The 25113-nt window shown below is 62.2% G+C and overlaps 1 protein-coding gene across 1 annotated transcript in view; it reads right to left on the bottom strand.

The window, feature by feature from the left end:
- pkn1a (protein kinase N1a) overlaps positions 1–20107 on the bottom strand; it is a 352058-nt gene extending 331951 nt beyond the window's left edge. Inside the window, exon 1 of the mRNA XM_072491284.1 lies at positions 19999–20107. Coding sequence (XP_072347385.1) covers positions 19999–20076 — 78 coding nt within the window. The 5' untranslated portion in view covers positions 20077–20107. The remainder of the gene's footprint in view (positions 1–19998) is intronic.
- Between the last annotated feature and the right edge of the window lie 5006 nt (positions 20108–25113).

The following is a 25113-nucleotide window of genomic DNA, read 5'->3' as shown; positions in this document are numbered from 1 at the left end:
AACGCCGGTACTATTCCAATAAATCTCTGCAACAGTGTCTCCCTCCTGAAGGTGCGGGGGCCCACACTGGGCACAGGAGCATTGAGGAGAATATTAATCATCATTTAGGATCAGATTAGGAGCAGGTTAATCATCAACTTCCTGACCAATGGAAACATTGATTTATTATCAATGATAAACAGACTCACTGCGGACCTCCCCAATCCACTCACACTGACCCCCCCGACACACACTGACCCCCCCCGACACACACTGACCCCCCCGACACACACTGACCCCCCCCAGACACACACTGACCCCCCCCCAGACACACACTGACCCCCCCCCAGACACACACTGACCCCCCCAGACACACACTGACCCCCCCCGACACACACTGACCCCCCCCCCCAGACACACACTGACCCCCCCCAGACACACACTGACACCCCCCCCGACACACACTGACCCCCCCCCAGACACACACTGACCCCCCCCCCAGACACACACTGACACCCCCCGACACACACTGACCCCCCCCCAGACACACACTGACCCCCCCCCAGACACACACTGACACCCCCCGACACACACTGACCCCCCCCCAGACACACACTGACCCCCCCAGACACACACTGACCCCCCCCCAGACACACACTGACACCCCCGACACACACTGACCCCCCCCCAGACACACACTGACCCCCCCCAGACACACACTGACCCCCCCCGACACACACTGACCCCCCCGACACACACTGACCCCCCCGACACACACTGACCCCCCCAGACACACACTGACCCCCCCCAGACACACACTGACCCCCCCCGACACACACTGACCCCCCCCCGACACACACTGACCCCCCCGACACACACTGATCCCCCCCGACACACACTGACCCCCCGACACACACTGACCCCCCCGACACACACTGACCCCCCCCCGACACACACTGACCCCCCCCCAGACACACACTGACCCCCCCCAGACACACACTGACTCCCCCCCGACACACACTGACCCCCCCCCAGACACACACTGACCCCCCCCAGACACACACTGACCCCCCCCGACACACACTGACCCCCCCCCCGACACACACTGACCCCCCCCGACACACACTGACCCCCCCCCAGACACACACTGACCCCCCCCAGGACACACACTGACCCCCCCGACACACACTGACCCCCCCCAGACACACACTGACCCCCCCGACACACACTGACCCCCCCCGACACACACTGACCCCCCCGACACACACTGACCCCCCCCGACACACACTGACCCCCCCGACACACACTGACCCCCCCCGACACACACTGACCCCCCCCCAGACACACACTGACCCCCCCCGACACACACTGACCCCCCCCGACACACACTGACCCCCCCCGACACACACTGACCCCCCCGACACACACTGACCCCCCCCCGACACACACTGACCCCCCCCCCGACACACACTGATCCCCCCCGACACACACTGATCCCCCCGACACACACTGACCCCCCCCGACACACACTGACCCCCCCCGACACACACTGACCCCCCCCAGACACACTCTGACACCCCCCAGACACACTCTGACACCCCCCAGACACACACTGACCCCCCCTAGACACACACTGACCCCCCCCAGACACACTCTGACCCCCCCCAGACACACTCTGATCCCCCCCCAGACACACACTGACCCCCCCCAGACACACACTGACCACCCCCAGACACACACGGACCCCCCCCAGACACACACGGACCCCCCCCCCAGACACACACAGACCCCCCCCAGACACACACGGACCCCCCCCAGACACACACGGACCACCCCCCAGACACACACTGACCCCCCCCAGACACACACTGACCCCCACCCAGACACATACGGACCACCCCCAGACACACACGGACCACCCCCCAGACACACACTGACCCCCCCCAGACACACACGGACCCCCCAAACCCACCCACTGACACCCCCCAGACACACACTACTGACCCCCACCCAGACACACACGACACACCCCAGACACCCCCCAGACACACACTGACCCCCCCCAACCCACACCACACGACCACCCCAGACACACACTGACCCCCCCCAGACCACACGACCCCCCCAACACACACCCCCCCCAAACACACACACCCCACCCCACCCACCCCCCCCCCCCCAACCCACCCCCCCCCCACCAACCCCACAGACCCCCCCCACCCCCGACCCCCCCAGACACACACTGACCCCCCCAGACACACACTGACCCCACCCAAGACACACACTGACACCCCGACCCCCCAGACACACACTGACCCCCCCCCAGACACACACTGACCACCCAGACACACACTGACCCCCCCAGACACACACTGACCCCCAAACACACACTGACCCCCACCCCAGACACACACTGACCCCCACCCCAGACACACACTGACCCCCACCCCAGACACACACTGACCCCCACCCCAGACACGACACTGACCCCCACCCCAGACACACACTGATCCCCCAGACCAAGACCCCAGACACACACTGACCCCACCCCAGACACACACTGACCCCACCCAGACACACACTGACCCTCCCCAGACACACACTGACCCCCCCCAGACACACTGACCCCCCAGACACCACTGACCCCCCCAGACACACACACACTGACCCCCCCAGACACACACACTGACCCCACCCCAGACACACACTGACCCCCCCAGACACACACAGACCCCCCAGACACACACACACTGACCCCCCCAGACACACACACACTGACCCCACCCCAGACACACACTGACCCCCCCCAGACACACACTGACCCCCCCAGACACACACTGACCCCCCCCAGACACACTCACACTGACCCCCCCCAGACACACACTGACCCCCCCCAGACACACTCACACTGACCCCCCCAGACACACACACTGACCCCCAGACACACTCTGACCCCCCCCCAGACACACACTGACCCCCCCAGACACACACTGACCCCCCCCAGACACACACACACTGACCCCCCCCCAGACACACACACACTGACCCCCCCCCCAGACACACACACACTGAACCCCCCCAGACACACACTGACCCCCCCCAGACACACACACACTGAACCCTCCCAGACACACACTGACCCCCCCAGACACACACACACTGAACTCCCCAGACACACACTGACCCCCCAGACACACACACACTGACCCCCCCCCAGACACACACACACTGACCCCCCCCAGACACACACACACTGACCCCCCCCCAGACACACACACACTGACCCCCCCCAGACACACACTGACCCCCCCCCCAGACACACACTGACCCCCCCAGACACACACTGACCCCCCCAGACACACACACACTGAACTCCCCCAGACACACACTGACCCCCCCCAGACACACACACACTGACCCCCCCCCAGACACACACACACTGACCCCCCCCAGACACACACACACTGACCCCCCCCCCAGACACACACTGACCCCCCCCAGACACACACACACTGACCCCCCCCCCCAGACACACACACACTGACCCCCCCCAGACACACACACAGAGACCCCCCCAGACACACACACACACTGACCCCCCCCCAGGCACACACACACTGACCCCCCCCCCCAGACACACACACACTGAACCCCCCCCAGACACACACTGACCCCCCCAGACACACACTGACCGCCCCCAGACACACACTGACCCCCCCAGACACACACACACTGACCCCCCCCCCAGACACACACTGACCCCCCTCCAGACACACACTGACCCCTTCCAGACACACACTGACCCCCTCCAGACACACACTGACCCCCTCCAGACACACACTGACCCCCCCAGACACACACTGACCCCCCCCAGACACACACACACTGACCCCCCCCCCCAGACACACACACACTGACCCCCCCCCCAGACACACACACACTGAACCCCCCCAGACACACACTGACCCCCCCCCCAGACACACACACACTGACCCCCCCCCCAGACACACACACACTGATCCCCCCCCCAGACACACACACACTGAACCCCCCAGACACACACTGACCCCCCCCCCAGACACACACACACTGAACCCTCCCAGACACACACTGACCCCCCCAGACACACACACACTGAACTCCCCCAGACACACACTGACCCCCCCAGACACACACACACTGACCCCCCCCCCAGACACACACACACTGACCCCCCCCAGACACACACACACTGACCCCCCCCCAGACACACACACACTGACCCCCCCAGACACACACTGACCCCCCCCCAGACACACACTGACCCCCCCAGACACACACACACTGAACTCCCCCAGACACACACTGACCCCCCCCCAGACACACACACACTGACCCCCCCCCAGACACACACACACACTGACCCCCCCCCAGACACACACACACTGACCCCCCCCCCCAGACACACACTGACCCCCCAGACACACACACACTGACCCCCCCAGACACACACACACTGACCCCCCCCAGACACACACACAGAGACCCCCCCAGACACACACTGACCCCCCCAGACACACACACACACTGACCCCCCCCCCAGGCACACACACACTGACCCCCTCCCCAGACACACACACACTGAACCCCCCCCAGACACACACTGACCCCCCCAGACACACACTGACCGCCCCCAGACACACACTGACCCCCCCAGACACACACACACTGACCCCGCCCCAGACACACACTGACCCCCTCCAGACACACACTGACCCCTTCCAGACACACACTGACCCCCTCCAGACACACACTGACCCCCTCCAGACACACACTGACCCCCCCAGACACACACTGACCCCCCCAGACACACACACACTGACCCCCCCCCAGACACACACACACTGAACCCCCCCAGACACACACTGACCCCCCCAGACACACACACACTGACCCCCCCCCAGACACACACACACTGACCCCCCCAGACACACACACACTGACCCCCCCCAGCACACACACACACTGACCCCCCCAGACACACACTGACTCCCCCAGACACACACACACTGACCCCCCCCAGACACACACTGACCCCCCCAGACACACAGACAAACTGACCACCCCCAGACACACACACACTGACCCCCCCCCCAGACACACAGACACTGACCCCCCCAGACACACACTGACCCCCCCAGACACACACACACTGACCCCCCCCCCCCAGACACACACACACTGACCCCCCCCAGACACACACACACTGACCCCCCCAGACACACACACACACTGACCCCCCCGGTCACACACACACTGACCCCCCCCAGACACACACTGACCCCCCCCAGACACACACTGACCCCCTCCAGACACACACTGACCCCCCCAGACACACACTGACCCCCCCAGACACACACACACACTGACCCCCCCAGACACACACACACTGACCCCCCCCAGACACACACACACTGACCCCCCCAGACACACACCGACCCCCCCCCAGACACACACACACTGACCCCCCCAGACACACACACACTGACCCCCCCCAGACACACACTGACCCCCCCAGACACACACTGACCCCCACCAGTCACACATACACTGACCCCCCCAGACACACACACACTGACCCCCCCAGACACACACACACTGACCCCCCCCAGACGCACACTGACCTCCCCAGACACACACACACTGACCCCCCCCCCAGACACACACACACTGAACCCCCCCAGACACACACACACTGAACCCCCCCAGACACACACTGACCCCCCCAGACACACACTGACCCCCACCAGTCACACACACACTGACCCCCCCAGACACACACACACTGACCCCCCCAGACACACACACACTGACCCCCCCCAGACGCACACTGACCTCCCCAGACACACACACACTGACCCCCCCCCAGACACACACACACTGAACCCCCCCAGACACACACACACTGAACCCCCCCAGACACACACTGACCCCCCCCCCAGTCACACACACACTGACCCCCCCAGACACACACACACTGACCCCCCCAGACACACACACACTGACCCCCCCAGACACACAGTGACCCCCCCCCCAGACACACACTGACCCCCCCAGACACACACACACTGACCCCCCCCCCCAAGACACACACACACTGACCCCCCCCAGACACACACACACTGACCCTCCCAGACACACACACACACTGACCCCCCCAGTCACACACACTGACCCCCCCCCAGACACACACTGACCCCCCCCAGACACACACACATTGACCCCCCCCAGACACACACACACTGACCCCCCCAGACACACACACACTGACCCCCCCAGTCACACACACACTGACCCCCCCCAGACACACACACTCTGACCCCCCCAGACACACACTGACCCCCCCAGACACACACTGACCCCCCCAGACACACACTGACCCCCCCCCAGACACACACTGACCCCCCCAGACACACACTGACCCCCCCAGACACACACTGACCCCCCCCAGACACACACACTCTGACCCCCCCAGACACACACTGACCCCCCCAGACACACTCTGACCCCCCCCAGACACACACTGGCCCCCCCCCAGACACACACTGACCCCCCCCCAGACACACACTGACCCCCCCAGACACACACACTCTGACCCCCCCAGACACACACTGACCCCCCCAGACACACTCTGACCCCCCCAGACACACTCTGACCCCCCCAGACACACTCTGACCCCCCCAGACACACACTGACCCCCCCCCCCAGACACACACTGACCCCCCCAGACACACACTGACCCACCCCAGACACACACTGACCCACCCCAGACACACACTGACCCCCCCAGACACACTGACCCCCCCCAGACACACACTGACCCCCCCAGACACACACACACTGACCCCCCCCAGACACACACACACTGACCCCCCAGACACACACAGTGACCCCCCAGACACACACTGACCCCCCCCAGACACACACACACTGACCCCCCCCAGACACACACTGACCCCCCCCAGACACACACACACTGACCCCCCCCAGACACACACACACTGACCCCCCCCAGACACACACTGACCCCCCCCAGACACACACTGACCCCCCCCAGACACACACACACTGACCCCCCCCAGACACACACACACTGACCCCCCCCAGACACACACACACTGACCCCCCCCAGACACACACTGACCCCCCCAGACACACACACACTGACCCCCCCAGACACACACACACACTGACCCCCCCCAGACACACACTGACCTCCCCCAGACACACACTGACCCCCCCCAGACACACACACACTGACCCCCCCCCAGACACACACTGACCCCCCCCAGACACACACACACTGACCCCCCGACACACACTGACCCCCCCCAGACACACACTGACCCCCCCCCAGACACACACTGACCCCCCAGACACACACCTGACCCCCCCCAGACACACACTGACCCCCCCCAGCCCACAACCCCCCAGCACACCTGACCCCCCCAACCCACACACTGACCCCCCCGACACACACTGACCCCCCCAGACACACACTGACCCCCCCAGACACAATCTGATCCCCCCCCAGACACACACACTGACCCCCCCAGACACACTCTGACCCCCCCCAGACACACACTGACCCCCCCAGACACACACTGACCCCCCCAGACACACACACACTGACCCCCCCCCCCAGACACACTCTGACCCCCCCCCCAGACACACACTGCCCCCCCCCCAGACACACACTGACCCCCCCCGACACACACTGACCCCCCCCGACACACACTGACCCCCCTCAGACACACACACTCTGACCCCCCCAGACACACACACACTGACCCCCCCCAGACACACACTGACCCCCCCAGACACACACTGACCCCCCCAGACACACACTGACCCCCCCCAGACACACACTGACCCCCCCCAGACACACACTGACCCCCCCAGACACACACACACTGACCCCCCCAGACACACACTGACCCCCCCCCAGACACACACTGACCCCCCCCAGACACACACACTCTGACCCCCCCAGACACACTCTGACCCCCCCAGACACACTCTGACCCCCCCAGACACACACTGACCCCCCCCAGACACACACTGACCCCCCCCAGACACACACTGACCCCCCCCAGACACACACTGACCCCCCCCAGACACACACTGACCCCCCCCAGACACACACTGACCCCCCCCAGACACACTCTGACCCCCCCAGACACACACTGACCCCCCCCAGACACACACTGACCCCCCCAGACACACACTGACCCCCCCAGACACACACACTGACCCCCCCAGACACACACACACTGACCCCCCCCAGACACACACTGACCCCCCCAGACACACACACACTGACCCCCCCCAGACACACTCTGACCCCCCCAGACACACACTGACCCCCCCAGACACACACTGACCCCCCCAGACACACACTGACCCCCCCAGACACACACTGACCCCCCCAGACACACACTGACCCCCCCCCAGACACACACTGACCCCCCCAGACACACACTGACCCCCCCAGACACACACTGACCCCCCCCAGACACACACACTCTGACCCCCCCAGACACACACTGACCCCCCCAGACACACTCTGACCCCCCCCCAGACACACACTGGCCCCCCCCCAGACACACACTGACCCCCCCCCAGACACACACTGACCCCCCCCCCAGACACACACACTCTGACCCCCCCAGACACACACTGACCCCCCCAGACACACTCTGACCCCCCCAGACACACTCTGACCCCCCCAGACACACTCTGACCCCCCCAGACACACACTGACCCCCCCCCAGACACACACTGACCCCCCCCAGACACACACTGACCCCCCCAGACACACACTGACCCACCCCAGACACACACTGACCCACCCCAGACACACACTGACCCCCCCAGACACACACTGACCCCCCCCAGACACACACTGACCCCCCCAGACACACACACACTGACCCCCCCCAGACACACACACACTGACCCCCCAGACACACACACACACTGACCCCCCCCCAGACACACAGTGACCCCCCAGACACACACTGACCCCCCCCAGACACACACACACTGACCCCTCCCAGACACACACTGACCCCCCCAGACACACACACACTGACCCCCCCCAGACACACACTGACCCCCCCAGACACACAGACAAACTGACCACCCCCAGACACACACACACTGACCCCCCCCCAGACACACAGACACTGACCCCCCCAGACACACACTGACCCCCCCAGACACACACACACTGACCCCCCCCCCCAGACACACACACACTGACCCCCCCCAGACACACACACACTGACCCCCCCAGACACACACACACACTGACCCCCCCGGTCACACACACACTGACCCCCCCCAGACACACACTGACCCCCCCCAGACACACACTGACCCCCTCCAGACACACACTGACCCCCCCAGACACACACTGACCCCCCCAGACACACACACACACTGACCCCCCCAGACACACACACACTGACCCCCCCCAGACACACACACACTGACCCCCCCAGACACACACCGACCCCCCCCCAGACACACACACACTGACCCCCCCAGACACACACACACTGACCCCCCCCAGACACACACTGACCCCCCCAGACACACACTGACCCCCACCAGTCACACATACACTGACCCCCCCAGACACACACACACTGACCCCCCCAGACACACACACACTGACCCCCCCCAGACGCACACTGACCTCCCCAGACACACACACACTGACCCCCCCCCCAGACACACACACACTGAACCCCCCCAGACACACACACACTGAACCCCCCCAGACACACACTGACCCCCCCAGACACACACTGACCCCCACCAGTCACACACACACTGACCCCCCCAGACACACACACACTGACCCCCCCAGACACACACACACTGACCCCCCCCAGACGCACACTGACCTCCCCAGACACACACACACTGACCCCCCCCCAGACACACACACACTGAACCCCCCCAGACACACACACACTGAACCCCCCCAGACACACACTGACCCCCCCCCCAGTCACACACACACTGACCCCCCCAGACACACACACACTGACCCCCCCAGACACACACACACTGACCCCCCCAGACACACAGTGACCCCCCCCCCAGACACACACTGACCCCCCCAGACACACACACACTGACCCCCCCCCCCCAAGACACACACACACTGACCCCCCCCAGACACACACACACTGACCCTCCCAGACACACACACACACTGACCCCCCCAGTCACACACACTGACCCCCCCCCAGACACACACTGACCCCCCCCAGACACACACACATTGACCCCCCCCAGACACACACACACTGACCCCCCCAGACACACACACACTGACCCCCCCAGTCACACACACACTGACCCCCCCCAGACACACACACTCTGACCCCCCCAGACACACACTGACCCCCCCAGACACACACTGACCCCCCCAGACACACACTGACCCCCCCCCAGACACACACTGACCCCCCCAGACACACACTGACCCCCCCAGACACACACTGACCCCCCCCAGACACACACACTCTGACCCCCCCAGACACACACTGACCCCCCCAGACACACTCTGACCCCCCCCAGACACACACTGGCCCCCCCCCAGACACACACTGACCCCCCCCCAGACACACACTGACCCCCCCAGACACACACACTCTGACCCCCCCAGACACACACTGACCCCCCCAGACACACTCTGACCCCCCCAGACACACTCTGACCCCCCCAGACACACTCTGACCCCCCCAGACACACACTGACCCCCCCCCCCAGACACACACTGACCCCCCCAGACACACACTGACCCACCCCAGACACACACTGACCCACCCCAGACACACACTGACCCCCCCAGACACACTGACCCCCCCCAGACACACACTGACCCCCCCAGACACACACACACTGACCCCCCCCAGACACACACACACTGACCCCCCAGACACACACAGTGACCCCCCAGACACACACTGACCCCCCCCAGACACACACACACTGACCCCCCCCAGACACACACTGACCCCCCCCAGACACACACACACTGACCCCCCCCAGACACACACACACTGACCCCCCCCAGACACACACTGACCCCCCCCAGACACACACTGACCCCCCCCAGACACACACACACTGACCCCCCCCAGACACACACACACTGACCCCCCCCAGACACACACACACTGACCCCCCCCAGACACACACTGACCCCCCCAGACACACACACACTGACCCCCCCAGACACACACACACACTGACCCCCCCCAGACACACACTGACCTCCCCCAGACACACACTGACCCCCCCAGACACACACACACTGACCCCCCCCAGACACACACTGACCCCCCCCAGACACACACACACACTGACCCCCCCGACACACACTGACCCCCCCCAGTCACACACACACTGACCCCCCCCAGACACACACTGACCCCCCCAGACACACACACTCTGACCCCCCCAGACACACACTGACCCCCCCAGACACAATCTGATCCCCCCCCAGACACACACACTGACCCCCCCAGACACACTCTGACCCCCCCCAGACACACACTGACCCCCCCAGACACACACTGACCCCCCCAGACACACACACACTGACCCCCCCCCCCAGACACACTCTGACCCCCCCCCCAGACACACACTGCCCCCCCCCCAGACACACACTGACCCCCCCCGACACACACTGACCCCCCCCGACACACACTGACCCCCCTCAGACACACACACTCTGACCCCCCCAGACACACACACACTGACCCCCCCCAGACACACACTGACCCCCCCAGACACACACTGACCCCCCCAGACACACACTGACCCCCCCCAGACACACACTGACCCCCCCCAGACACACACTGACCCCCCCAGACACACACACACTGACCCCCCCAGACACACACTGACCCCCCCCCAGACACACACTGACCCCCCCCAGACACACACACTCTGACCCCCCCAGACACACTCTGACCCCCCCAGACACACTCTGACCCCCCCAGACACACACTGACCCCCCCCAGACACACACTGACCCCCCCCAGACACACACTGACCCCCCCCAGACACACACTGACCCCCCCCAGACACACACTGACCCCCCCAGACACACACTGACCCCCCCAGACACACACACTGACCCCCCCAGACACACACACACTGACCCCCCCCAGACACACACTGACCCCCCCAGACACACACACACTGACCCCCCCCAGACACACTCTGACCCCCCCAGACACACACTGACCCCCCCAGACACACACTGACCCCCCCAGACACACACTGACCCCCCCAGACACACACTGACCCCCCCAGACACACACTGACCCCCCCCCAGACACACACTGACCCCCCCAGACACACACTGACCCCCCCAGACACACACTGACCCCCCCCAGACACACACACTCTGACCCCCCCAGACACACACTGACCCCCCCAGACACACTCTGACCCCCCCCCAGACACACACTGGCCCCCCCCCAGACACACACTGACCCCCCCCCAGACACACACTGACCCCCCCCCCAGACACACACACTCTGACCCCCCCAGACACACACTGACCCCCCCAGACACACTCTGACCCCCCCAGACACACTCTGACCCCCCCAGACACACTCTGACCCCCCCAGACACACACTGACCCCCCCCCAGACACACACTGACCCCCCCCCAGACACACACTGACCCCCCCCAGACACACACTGACCCCCCCAGACACACACTGACCCACCCCAGACACACACTGACCCACCCCAGACACACACTGACCCCCCCAGACACACACTGACCCCCCCCAGACACACACTGACCCCCCCAGACACACACACACTGACCCCCCCCAGACACACACACACTGACCCCCCAGACACACACACACACTGACCCCCCCCCAGACACACAGTGACCCCCCAGACACACACTGACCCCCCCCAGACACACACACACTGACCCCTCCCAGACACACACTGACCCCCCCAGACACACACACACTGACCCCCCCCAGACACACACACACTGACCCCCCCCCAGACACACACTGACCTCCCCCAGACACACACTGACCCCCCCCAGACACACACTGACCCCCCCCAGACACACACACACTGACCCCCCCCAGACACACACTGACCCCCCCAGACACACACACACTGACCCCCCCAGACACACACACACACTGACCCCCCCCCAGACACACACTGACCTCCCCCAGACACACACTGACCCCCCCAGACACACACACACTGACCCCCCCCAGACACACACACACACTGACCCCCCCGACACACACTGACCCCCCCCAGTCACACACACACTGACCCCCCCCAGACACACACTGACCCCCCCAGACACACACACTCTGACCCCCCCAGACACACACTGACCCCCCCAGACACAATCTGATCCCCCCCCAGACACACACACTGACCCCCCCAGACACACTCTGACCCCCCCCAGACACACACTGACCCCCCCAGACACACACTGACCCCCCCAGACACACACTGACCCCCCTCAGACACACACTGACCCCCCCAGACACACACTGACCCCCCCAGACACACACTGACCCCCCCCAGACACACACTGACCCCCCCCCAGACACACACTGACCCCCCCAGACACACACACACTGACCCCCCCAGACACACACTGACCCCCCCCCAGACACACACTGACCCCCCCCCAGACACACACACTCTGACCCCCCCAGACACACTCTGACCCCCCCAGACACACACTGACCCCCCCAGACACACACTGACCCCCCCCAGACACACACTGACCCCCCCCAGACACACACTGACCCCCCCCAGACACACTCTGACCCCCCCAGACACACACTGACCCCCCCCAGACACACACTGACCCCCCCAGACACACACTGACCCCCCCAGACACACACACTGACCCCCCCCAGACACACACTGACCCCCCCAGACACACACACACTGACCCCCCCAGACACACTCTGACCCCCCCAGACACACACTGACCCCCCCAGACACACACTGACCCCCCCAGACACACACTGACCCCCCCAGACACACACTGACCCCCCCAGACACACACACACTGACCCCCCCAGACACACACTGACCCCCCCAGACACACACTGACCCCCCCCAGACACACACTGACCCCCCCCAGACACACACTGACCCCCCCCAGACACACACTGACCCCCCCCAGACACACACTGACCCCCCCAGACACACACACTGACCCCCCCAGACACACACACACTGACCCCCCCCAGACACACACTGACCCCCCCAGACACACACACACTGACCCCCCCCAGACACACTCTGACCCCCCCAGACACACACTGACCCCCCCAGACACACACTGACCCCCCCAGACACACACTGACCCCCCCAGACACACACACACTGACCCCCCCAGACACACACTGACCCCCCCAGACACACACTGACCCCCCCAGACACACACTGACCCCCCCCAGACACACACTGACCCCCCCCAGACACACACTGACCCCCCCCAGACACACACTGACCCCCCCCGACACACACACACTGACCCCCCCAGACACACTCTGACCCCCCCCCCCAGACACACTCTGACCCCCCCAGACACACACTGACCCCCCCCAGACACACTCTGACCCCCCCCCAGACACACACTGACCCCCCCCCAGACACACTCTGACCCCCCCCAGACACACACTGACCCCCCCAGACACACACTGACCCCCCCAGACACACACTGACCCCCCCAGACACACACTGACCCCCCCAGACACACACTGACCCCCCCCCAGACACACACACACTGACCCCCCCCCCCCAGACACACTCTGACCCCCCCCAGACACACACTGCCCCCCCCAGACACACACTGACCCCCCCCGACACACACTGACCCCCCTCAGACACACACTGACCCCCCTCAGACACACACACTCTGACCCCCCCCAGACACACACACTCTGACCCCCCCCAGACACACACACTCTGACTCCCCCAGACACACACACACTGCCCCCCCCAGACACACACTGACCCCCCCAGACACACACTGACCCCCCCCAGACACACACTGACCCCCCCAGACACACACTGACCCCCCCCAGACACACACTGACCCCCCCCCCAGACACACACTGACCCCCCCAGACACACACACACTGACCCCCCCAGACACACACTGACCCCCCCCCAGACACACACTGACCCCCCCAGACACACACACACTGACCCCCCCAGACACACACTGACCCCCCCCCAGACACACACTGACCCCCCCGCAGACACACACACTCTGACCCCCCCAGACACACTCTGACCCCCCCAGACACACTCTGACCCCCCCAGACACACTCTGACCCCCCCAGACACACACTGACCCCCCCCAGACACACACTGACCCCCCCCAGACACACACTGACCCCCCCCAGACACACACTGACCCCCCCCAGACACACTCTGACCCCCCCAGACACACACTGACCCCCCCCAGACACACACTGACCCCCCCAGACACACACTGACCCCCCCAGACACACACACTGACCCCCCCAGACACACACACACTGACCCCCCCCAGACACACACTGACCCCCCCAGACACACACACACTGACCCCCCCCAGACACACTCTGACCCCCCCAGACACACACTGACCCCCCCAGACACACACTGACCCCCCCAGACACACACTGACCCCCCCAGACACACACTGACCCCCCCAGACACACACTGACCCCCCCCCAGACACACACTGACCCCCCCAGACACACACTGACCCCCCCAGACACACACTGACCCCCCCCAGACACACACACTCTGACCCCCCCAGACACACACTGACCCCCCCAGACACACTCTGACCCCCCCCCAGACACACACTGGCCCCCCCCCAGACACACACTGACCCCCCCCAGACACACACTGACCCCCCCCCCAGACACACACACTCTGACCCCCCCAGACACACACTGACCCCCCCAGACACACTGACCCCCCCAGACACACTCTGACCCCCCCAGACACACTCTGACCCCCCCAGACACACACTGACCCCCCCCCAGACACACACTGACCCCCCCCAGACACACACTGACCCCCCCAGACACACACTGACCCACCCCAGACACACACTGACCCACCCCAGACACACACTGACCCCCCCAGACACACACTGACCCCCCCCAGACACACACTGACCCCCCCAGACACACACACACTGACCCCCCCCAGACACACACACACTGACCCCCCAGACACACACACACACTGACCCCCCCCCAGACACACAGTGACCCCCCAGACACACACTGACCCCCCCCAGACACACACACACTGACCCCTCCCAGACACACACTGACCCCCCCAGACACACACACACTGACCCCCCCCAGACACACACACACTGACCCCCCCCCAGACACACACTGACCTCCCCCAGACACACACTGACCCCCCCCAGACACACACTGACCCCCCCCAGACACACACACACTGACCCCCCCCAGACACACACTGACCCCCCCAGACACACACACACTGACCCCCCCAGACACACACACACACTGACCCCCCCCCCAGACACACACTGACCTCCCCCAGACACACACTGACCCCCCCAGACACACACACACTGACCCCCCCCAGACACACACACACACTGACCCCCCCGACACACACTGACCCCCCCCAGTCACACACACACTGACCCCCCCCAGACACACACTGACCCCCCCAGACACACACACTCTGACCCCCCCAGACACACACTGACCCCCCCAGACACAATCTGATCCCCCCCCAGACACACACACTGACCCCCCCAGACACACTCTGACCCCCCCCAGACACACACTGACCCCCCCAGACACACACTGACCCCCCCAGACACACACTGACCCCCCTCAGACACACACACTCTGACCCCCCCAGACACACACACACTGACCCCCCCCAGACACACACTGACCCCCCCAGACACACACTGACCCCCCCAGACACACACTGACCCCCCCCCAGACACACACTGACCCCCCCCCAGACACACACTGACCCCCCCAGACACACACACACTGACCCCCCCAGACACACACTGACCCCCCCCCAGACACACACTGACCCCCCCCCAGACACACACACTCTGACCCCCCCAGACACACTCTGACCCCCCCAGACACACTCTGACCCCCCCAGACACACACTGACCCCCCCAGACACACACTGACCCCCCCCAGACACACACTGACCCCCCCCAGACACACACTGACCCCCCCCAGACACACACTGACCCCCCCCAGACACACTCTGACCCCCCCAGACACACACTGACCCCCCCCAGACACACACTGACCCCCCCAGACACACACTGACCCCCCCAGACACACACACTGACCCCCCCCAGACACACACTGACCCCCCCAGACACACACACACTGACCCCCCCAGACACACTCTGACCCCCCCAGACACACACTGACCCCCCCAGACACACACTGACCCCCCCAGACACACACTGACCCCCCCAGACACACACTGACCCCCCCAGACACACACACACTGACCCCCCCAGACACACACTGACCCCCCCAGACACACACTGACCCCCCCCAGACACACACTGACCCCCCCCAGACACACACTGACCCCCCCCAGACACACACTGACCCCCCCCAGACACACACTGACCCCCCCAGACACACACACTGACCCCCCCCAGACACACACACACTGACCCCCCCCAGACACACACTGACCCCCCCAGACACACACACACTGACCCCCCCCAGACACACTCTGACCCCCCCAGACACACACTGACCCCCCCAGACACACACTGACCCCCCCAGACACACACTGACCCCCCCAGACACACACACACTGACCCCCCCAGACACACACTGACCCCCCCAGACACACACTGACCCCCCCCAGACACACACTGACCCCCCCCAGACACACACTGACCCCCCCCAGACACACACTGACCCCCCCCGACACACACACACTGACCCCCCCAGACACACTCTGACCCCCCCCCAGACACACTCTGACCCCCCCAGACACACACTGACCCCCCCCAGACACACTCTGACCCCCCCCCAGACACACACTGACCCCCCCCCAGACACACTCTGACCCCCCCCAGACACACACTGACCCCCCCAGACACACACTGACCCCCCCAGACACACACTGACCCCCCCAGACACACACTGACCCCCCCAGACACACACTGACCCCCCCCCAGACACACACACACTGACCCCCCCCCCCAGACACACTCTGACCCCCCCCAGACACACACTGCCCCCCCCAGACACACACTGACCCCCCCCGACACACACTGACCCCCCTCAGACACACACTGACCCCCCTCAGACACACACACTCTGACCCCCCCCAGACACACACACTCTGACCCCCCCCAGACACACACACTCTGACTCCCCCAGACACACACACACTGCCCCCCCCAGACACACACTGACCCCCCCAGACACACACTGACCCCCCCAGACACACACTGACCCCCCCAGACACACACTGACCCCCCCCCAGACACACACTGACCCCCCCCCAGACACACACTGACCCCCCCAGACACACACACACTGACCCCCCCAGACACACACTGACCCCCCCCCAGACACACACTGACCCCCCCCAGACACACACACTCTGACCCCCCCAGACACACTCTGACCCCCCCCAGACACACTCTAACCCCCCCAGACACACACTGACCCCCCCAGACACACTCTAACCCCCCCAGACACACACTGACCCCCCCCAGACACACACTGACCCCCCCCAGACACACACTGACCCCCCCCAGACACACACTGACCCCCCCAGACACACACTGACCCCCCCAGACACACACACACTGACCCCCCCAGACACACACTGACCCCCCCCCAGACACACACTGACCCCCCCCAGACACACACACTCTGACCCCCCCAGACACACTCTGACCCCCCCAGACACACTCTAACCCCCCCCAGACACACTCTAACCCCCCCCGACACACACTGACCCCCCCCGACACACACTGACCCCCCCCAGACACACACTGACCCCCCCCAGACACACACTGACCCCCCCCAGACACACACTGACCCCCCCCAGACACACACTGACCCCCCCCCCAGACACACACTGACCCCCCCCCAGACACACACTGACCCCCCCAGACACACTCTGACCCCCCCAGACACACTCTGACCCCCCCAGACACACACACACTGACCCCCCCAGACACACACACACTGACCCCCCCAGACACACACACACTGACCCCCCCCCAGACACACACTGACCCCCCCCAGACACACACTGACCCCCCCCAGACACACACTGACCCCCCCAGACACACACACTGACCCCCCCAGACACACACACACTGACCCCCCCAGACACACACTGACCCCCCCAGACACACACACTGACCCCCCCCAGACACACACACACTGACCCCCCCAGACACACACACACTGACCCCCCCCCAGACACACACACTGACCCCCCCAGACACACACACACTGACCCCCCCAGACACACACTGACCCCCCCAGACACACACACTGACCCCCCCCAGACACACACTGACCCCCCCCAGACACACACTGACCCCCCCCAGACACACACACACTGACCCCCCCCAGACACAGTGACCACGCCCTTGTCCCCTGATTGGCTGCTGACGCCCGGTGCTGCTCCCTGATTGGGTGATCTGTTCCGCTCCCCATGATTAGCCGCAGCCCCTGGGTTCGGCTCGCTGATTGGTCCCCGAGCTGCCAATCCGAGCGGGCGGGATCCGGCCCCAGTCTCCGCGGGGGGGGGGGGGGGAGCTGGAGTCTGATCCCCCCCCCGGCTGTCTCCCACCTCCTCCTCCCGCCGGCCCGGCCCCGGCCCCGCTCCCCGGCCCCGGCCCCGCTCCCCGGCCCGCTCCTACCTGCAGCGCCTCGCCGGCCATCCCGCCGCCCGGGCCCCGCTCCTCCGGCCCCGCAGCCTTTCCGGGAGCACAGCGCATGCCCCGGCCCCGCCCGCGTCACCGGCCCCGCCTCCCCAGCGCGTCACCGGCCCCGCCTCCCCAGCGCGTCACCGGCCCCGCCTCCCCAGCGCGTCACCGGCCCCGCCTCCCCAGCGCGTCACCGGCCCCGCCTCCCAACGCGCGTCACCGGCCCCGCCTCCCAACGCGCGTCACCTGCCCCGCCTCCCAAAGCGCGTCACCGGCCCCGCCTCCCAAAAACGTCACCGGCCCCGCCTCCCAACGCGCGTCACCGGCCCCGCCTCCCAAAACGCGTCACCGGCCCCTGGAGGAGAGACAGGGAACAGCAGCCACTCCCCCATCCACAAGTTCAAGCTGCTGAAGGACAGCAGTGGCTGAGGTGAGGGTGTCGGCGGGGGAAGGACAGCCAGCATCTGGCAGCATCTGGGAACGTCTGCACCGGCCTGTGGGAGGCCACTGTGAGGGCGATCCGGGCGGCCAGGGCCCGGACCCTGGACAAACATCAGTGAGCGAGCACAGGGCACGGCCAATCAGCAGGCAGGACACTCGGGGGTGGGATCACGGGCCCCGCCACCGCAGGGTGTGTGGACAGTACCACCCCTCCAGCACGTGGCTCACTGAGCTACTGGGTCAATAATCACATTGAACTAACTTCAAAGTCGAGAGTATCTTTTGGTCAAAGCTGCATCCAGTTGCAGCCAGTGTTATCCCAGTGTACCGAACACGGCACCGGGGGACTACTAATTTAAGGTGGCTTTCCTCAGTCCGTTCTGTGACGACCAGCAAATGGCCCCAATCGCTTATGTCACAATTAGGCTTCAATGAAGTTACTGTGAAAAGTTAGGAAGGCTAAAAGAAATGTCATTGGCGAACAGGACTAATGAAAATCCTAAGGCTTTTTATGCATATGTAAAGAGCAAGAGGGTACCAGACAACATCGAACATTACAGCGCAGTACAGGCCCTTCGGCCCTCGATGTTGCGCCGACCTGTGAAACCACTCTAAAGCCCATCTACACTATTCCCTTATCGTCCATATGTCTATCCAATGACCATTTGAATGCCCTTAGTGTTGGCGAGTCCACTACTGTTGCAGGCAGAGCATTCCACGCCCTTACTACTCTCTGAGTAAAGAACCTACCTCTGACATCTGTCTTATATCTATCTCCCCTCAATTTAAAGCTATGTCCCCTCGTGCTAGACATCACCATCCAAGGAAAAAGGCTCTCACTGTCCACCCTATCCAATCCTCTGATCATCTTGTATGTCTCAATTAAGTCACCTCTTAACCTTCTTCTCTCTAACAAAAACAGCCTCAAGTCCCTCAGCCTTTCCTCATAAGATCTTCCCTCCATACCAGGCAACATTCTGGTAAATCTCCTCTGCACCCTTTCCAATGCTTCCACATTCTTCCTATAATGCGGCGACCAGAACTGCACACAGTATTCCAAGTGTGGCCGTACCAATGTCTTGTACAACTTCAACAAGACGTCCCAACTCCTGTATTCAATGTTCTGACCAATGAAACCAAGCATGCCGAATGCCTTCTTCACCACCCTGTCCACCTGCGACTCCACCTTCAAGGAGCTATGAACCTGTACTCAAGGAGCTATGAACCTAGATCTCTTTGTTCTATAACTCTCCCCAACGCCATACCATTAACTGAGTAGGTCCTGGCCTGATTTGATCTGCCAAAATGCATCACCTCACATTTATCTAAATTAAACTCCATCTGCCATTCGTCGACCCACTGGCCTAATTGATCAAGATCCCGTTGCAATCCTAGATAACCTTCTTCACTATCCACTGTGCCACCAATCTTGGTGTCATCTGCAAACTTACTAACCATGCCTCCTAAATTCTCATCCAAATCATTAATATAAATCACAAATAACAGTGGACCCAGCACCGATCCCTGAGGCACACCACTGGTCACAGGCCTCCAGTTTGAAAAACAACCCTCTACAACCACCCTCTGCCTTCTGTCGTCCAGCCAATTTTGAATCCAATTGGCAACCTCACCCTGGATCCCGTGAGCTTTAACCTTCTGCAACAACCTACCATGCGGTACCTTGTCAAAGGCTTTGCTAAAGTCCATGTAGACAACGTCTACTGCACTGCCCTCATCTACCTTCTTGGTCACCCCCTCAAAAAACTCAATCAAATTTGTGAGACATGATTTTCCACGCACAAAGCCATGCTGACTGCCCCGAATCAGTCTTTGCCTCTCTAAATGCTTGTAGATCCTGTCTCTCAGAATACCTTCTAGCAACTTACCTACTGCAGACGGTAGGCTCACCGGTCTGTACTTCCCAGGCTTTTCCCTGCTGCCCTTCTTAAACAAGGGCACAACATTCGCCACTCTCCAATCTTCAGGCACCTCACCTGTGGCTGCCGATGATTCAAATATCTCTGTGAGGGGACCCGCAATTTCCTCCCTAGCCTCCCACAACATCCTGGGATACATTTCATCAGGTCCCGGGGATTTATCTACCTTGATGTTGTGCTTTCTTGGTGGTAGCGTCGACGTGGGTGGACAAACAAAGAACAAAGAAATTTACAGCACAGGAACAGGCCCTTCGGCCCTCCGAGCCCGTGCCAACCATGCTGCCCGACTAAACTACAATCTTCCTGGGTCCGTATCCCTCTATTCCCATCCTATTCATGTATTTGTCAAGATGCCCCTTAAATGTCACTATCGTCCCTGCTTCCACCACCTCCACCGGTAGCGAGTTCCAGGCACCCACGACCCTCTGCGTAAAAAACTTGCCTCATACATCTACTCTAAACCTTGCCCCTCTCACCTTAAACCTATGCCCCCTAGTAATTGACCCCTCTACCCTGGGGGAAAGCCTCTGACTATCCACTCTGTCTATGCCCCTCATAATTTTGTAGACCTCTATCAGGTCTCCCCTCAACCTCCTTCGTTCCAGTGAGAACAAACCGAGTTTATTCAACCGCTCCTCATAGCTAATGCCCTCCATACCAGGCAACATTCTGGTAAATCTCTTCTGCACCCTCTCTAAAGCCTCCACATCCTTCTGGTAGTGTGGCGACCAGAATTGAACACTATACTCCAAGTGTGGCCTAACTAAGGTTCTATACAGCTGCAACATGACTTGCCAATTCTTATACTCAATGCCCCGGCCAATGAAGGCAAGCATGCCGTATGCCTTCTTGACTACCTTCTCCACCTGTGTTGCCCCTTTCAATGACCTGTGGACCTGTACTCCTAGATCTCTTTGACTTTCAATACTCTTGAGGGTTCTACCATTCACTGTATATTCCCTACCTGCATTAGACCTTCCAAAATGCATTACCTCACATTTGTCCGGATTAAACTCCATCTGCCATCTCTCCGCCCAAGTCTCCAAACAATCTAAATCCTGCTGTATTCTCCGACAGTCCTCATCGCTATCCGCAATTCCACCAACCTTTGTGTCGTCTGCAAACTTACTAATCAGACCAGTTACATTTTCCTCCAAATCATTTATATATACTACAAAGAGCAAATGTCCCAGCACTGATCCCTGTGGAACACCACTGGTCACAGCCCTCCAATGAGAAAAGCATCCTTCCATTGCTACTCTCTGCCTTCTATGGCCTAGCCAGTTCTGTATCCACCTTGCCAGCTCACCCCTGATCCCTTGTGACTTCACCTTTTGTACTTGTACATGGTAGACTTACCATGAGGGACCTTGTCAAAGGCCTTACTGAAGTCCATATAGACAACATCCACTGCCCTACCTGCATCAATCATCTTTGTGACCTCCTCGCAAAACTCTATCAAGTTAGTGAGACACGACCTCCCCTTCACAAAACCATGCTGCCTCTCACTAATACGTCCATTTGCTTCCAAATGGGAGTAGATCCTGTCTCGAAGAATTCTCTCCAGTAATTTCCCTACCACTGAAGTAAGGCTCACCGGCCTGTAGTTCCCTGGATTATCCTTGCTACCCTTCTTAAACAGAGGAACAATATTGGCTATTCTCCAGTCCTCCGGGACATCACCTGAAGACAGTGAGGATCCAAAGATTTCTGTCAAGGCCTCAGCAATTTCCTCTCCAGCCTCCTTCAGTATTCTGTGGTAGATCCCATCAGGCCCTGGGGACTTATCTACCTTAATACCTTAATATTCACAAAACCATGCTGCCTCTCACTAATACGGACCAGGACAGATTTTTGGAGATGTGCACCCCTAGGAATTTGAAACGGCTAACCATCTCCACCTCGGCCCCGTTGATGCTGACACGGGTGTGTACAGTACTTTGCTTCCTGAAGTCAATGACCAGCTCTTTAGTTTTGCTGGCATTGAGGGAGAGATTGTTGTCGCTACACCACTCCACTAGGTTCTCTATCTCCCTCCTGTATTCTCATAGTAATCATAGAATTTACAGTGCAGAAGGAGGCCATTCGGCCCATCGAGTCTGCACCGGCTCTTGGAAAGAGCACCCTACCCAAGGTCGACACCTCCACCCCATCCCCATAACCCAGTAACCCCACCCAACACTAAGGGCAATTTTGGACACTACGGGCAATTTATCATGGCCAATCCACCTAACCTGCACATCTTTGGACTGTGGGAGGAAACCGGAGCACCCGGAGGAAACCCACGCACACACGGGGAGGACGTGCAGACTCCACACAGACAGTGACCCAAGCCGGAATCGAACCTGGGACCCTGGAGCTGTGAAGCAATTGTGCTATCCACAATGCTACCGTGCTGCCCTGAGTCGTAGTTATTCGAGATCCAGCCCACTATGGTCGTATTGTCAGCAAACTTGTAGAGTTGGAACCATGTTTTGCCACGCAGTCGTGTGTGTACAGGGAGTAGAGTAGGGGGCTAAGTACGCAGCCTTGCGGGGCCGCAGCATTGAGGACTATTGTGGAGGAGGTGTTGTTGTTCATTCTTACTGATTGTGGCCTGTTGGTCAGAAAGTCGAGTGTCCAGTTGCAGAGGGAGGACCCAAGAGCTAGGTTTTGGAGCTTTGATATGAGCTTGGCTGGGATTATGGTGTTGAAGGCGGAGCTGTAGTCAATAAATAGGAGTCTGATGTAG

The sequence above is a fragment of the Scyliorhinus torazame genome, chromosome 27, assembly GCF_047496885.1.
Source record: "Scyliorhinus torazame isolate Kashiwa2021f chromosome 27, sScyTor2.1, whole genome shotgun sequence".
Classification (NCBI taxonomy): Eukaryota; Metazoa; Chordata; class Chondrichthyes; order Carcharhiniformes; family Scyliorhinidae; genus Scyliorhinus; species Scyliorhinus torazame.
The sequence above is the reverse complement of the archived record's forward strand: the minus strand, read 5'-3'. Positions and strand labels throughout refer to the sequence as shown.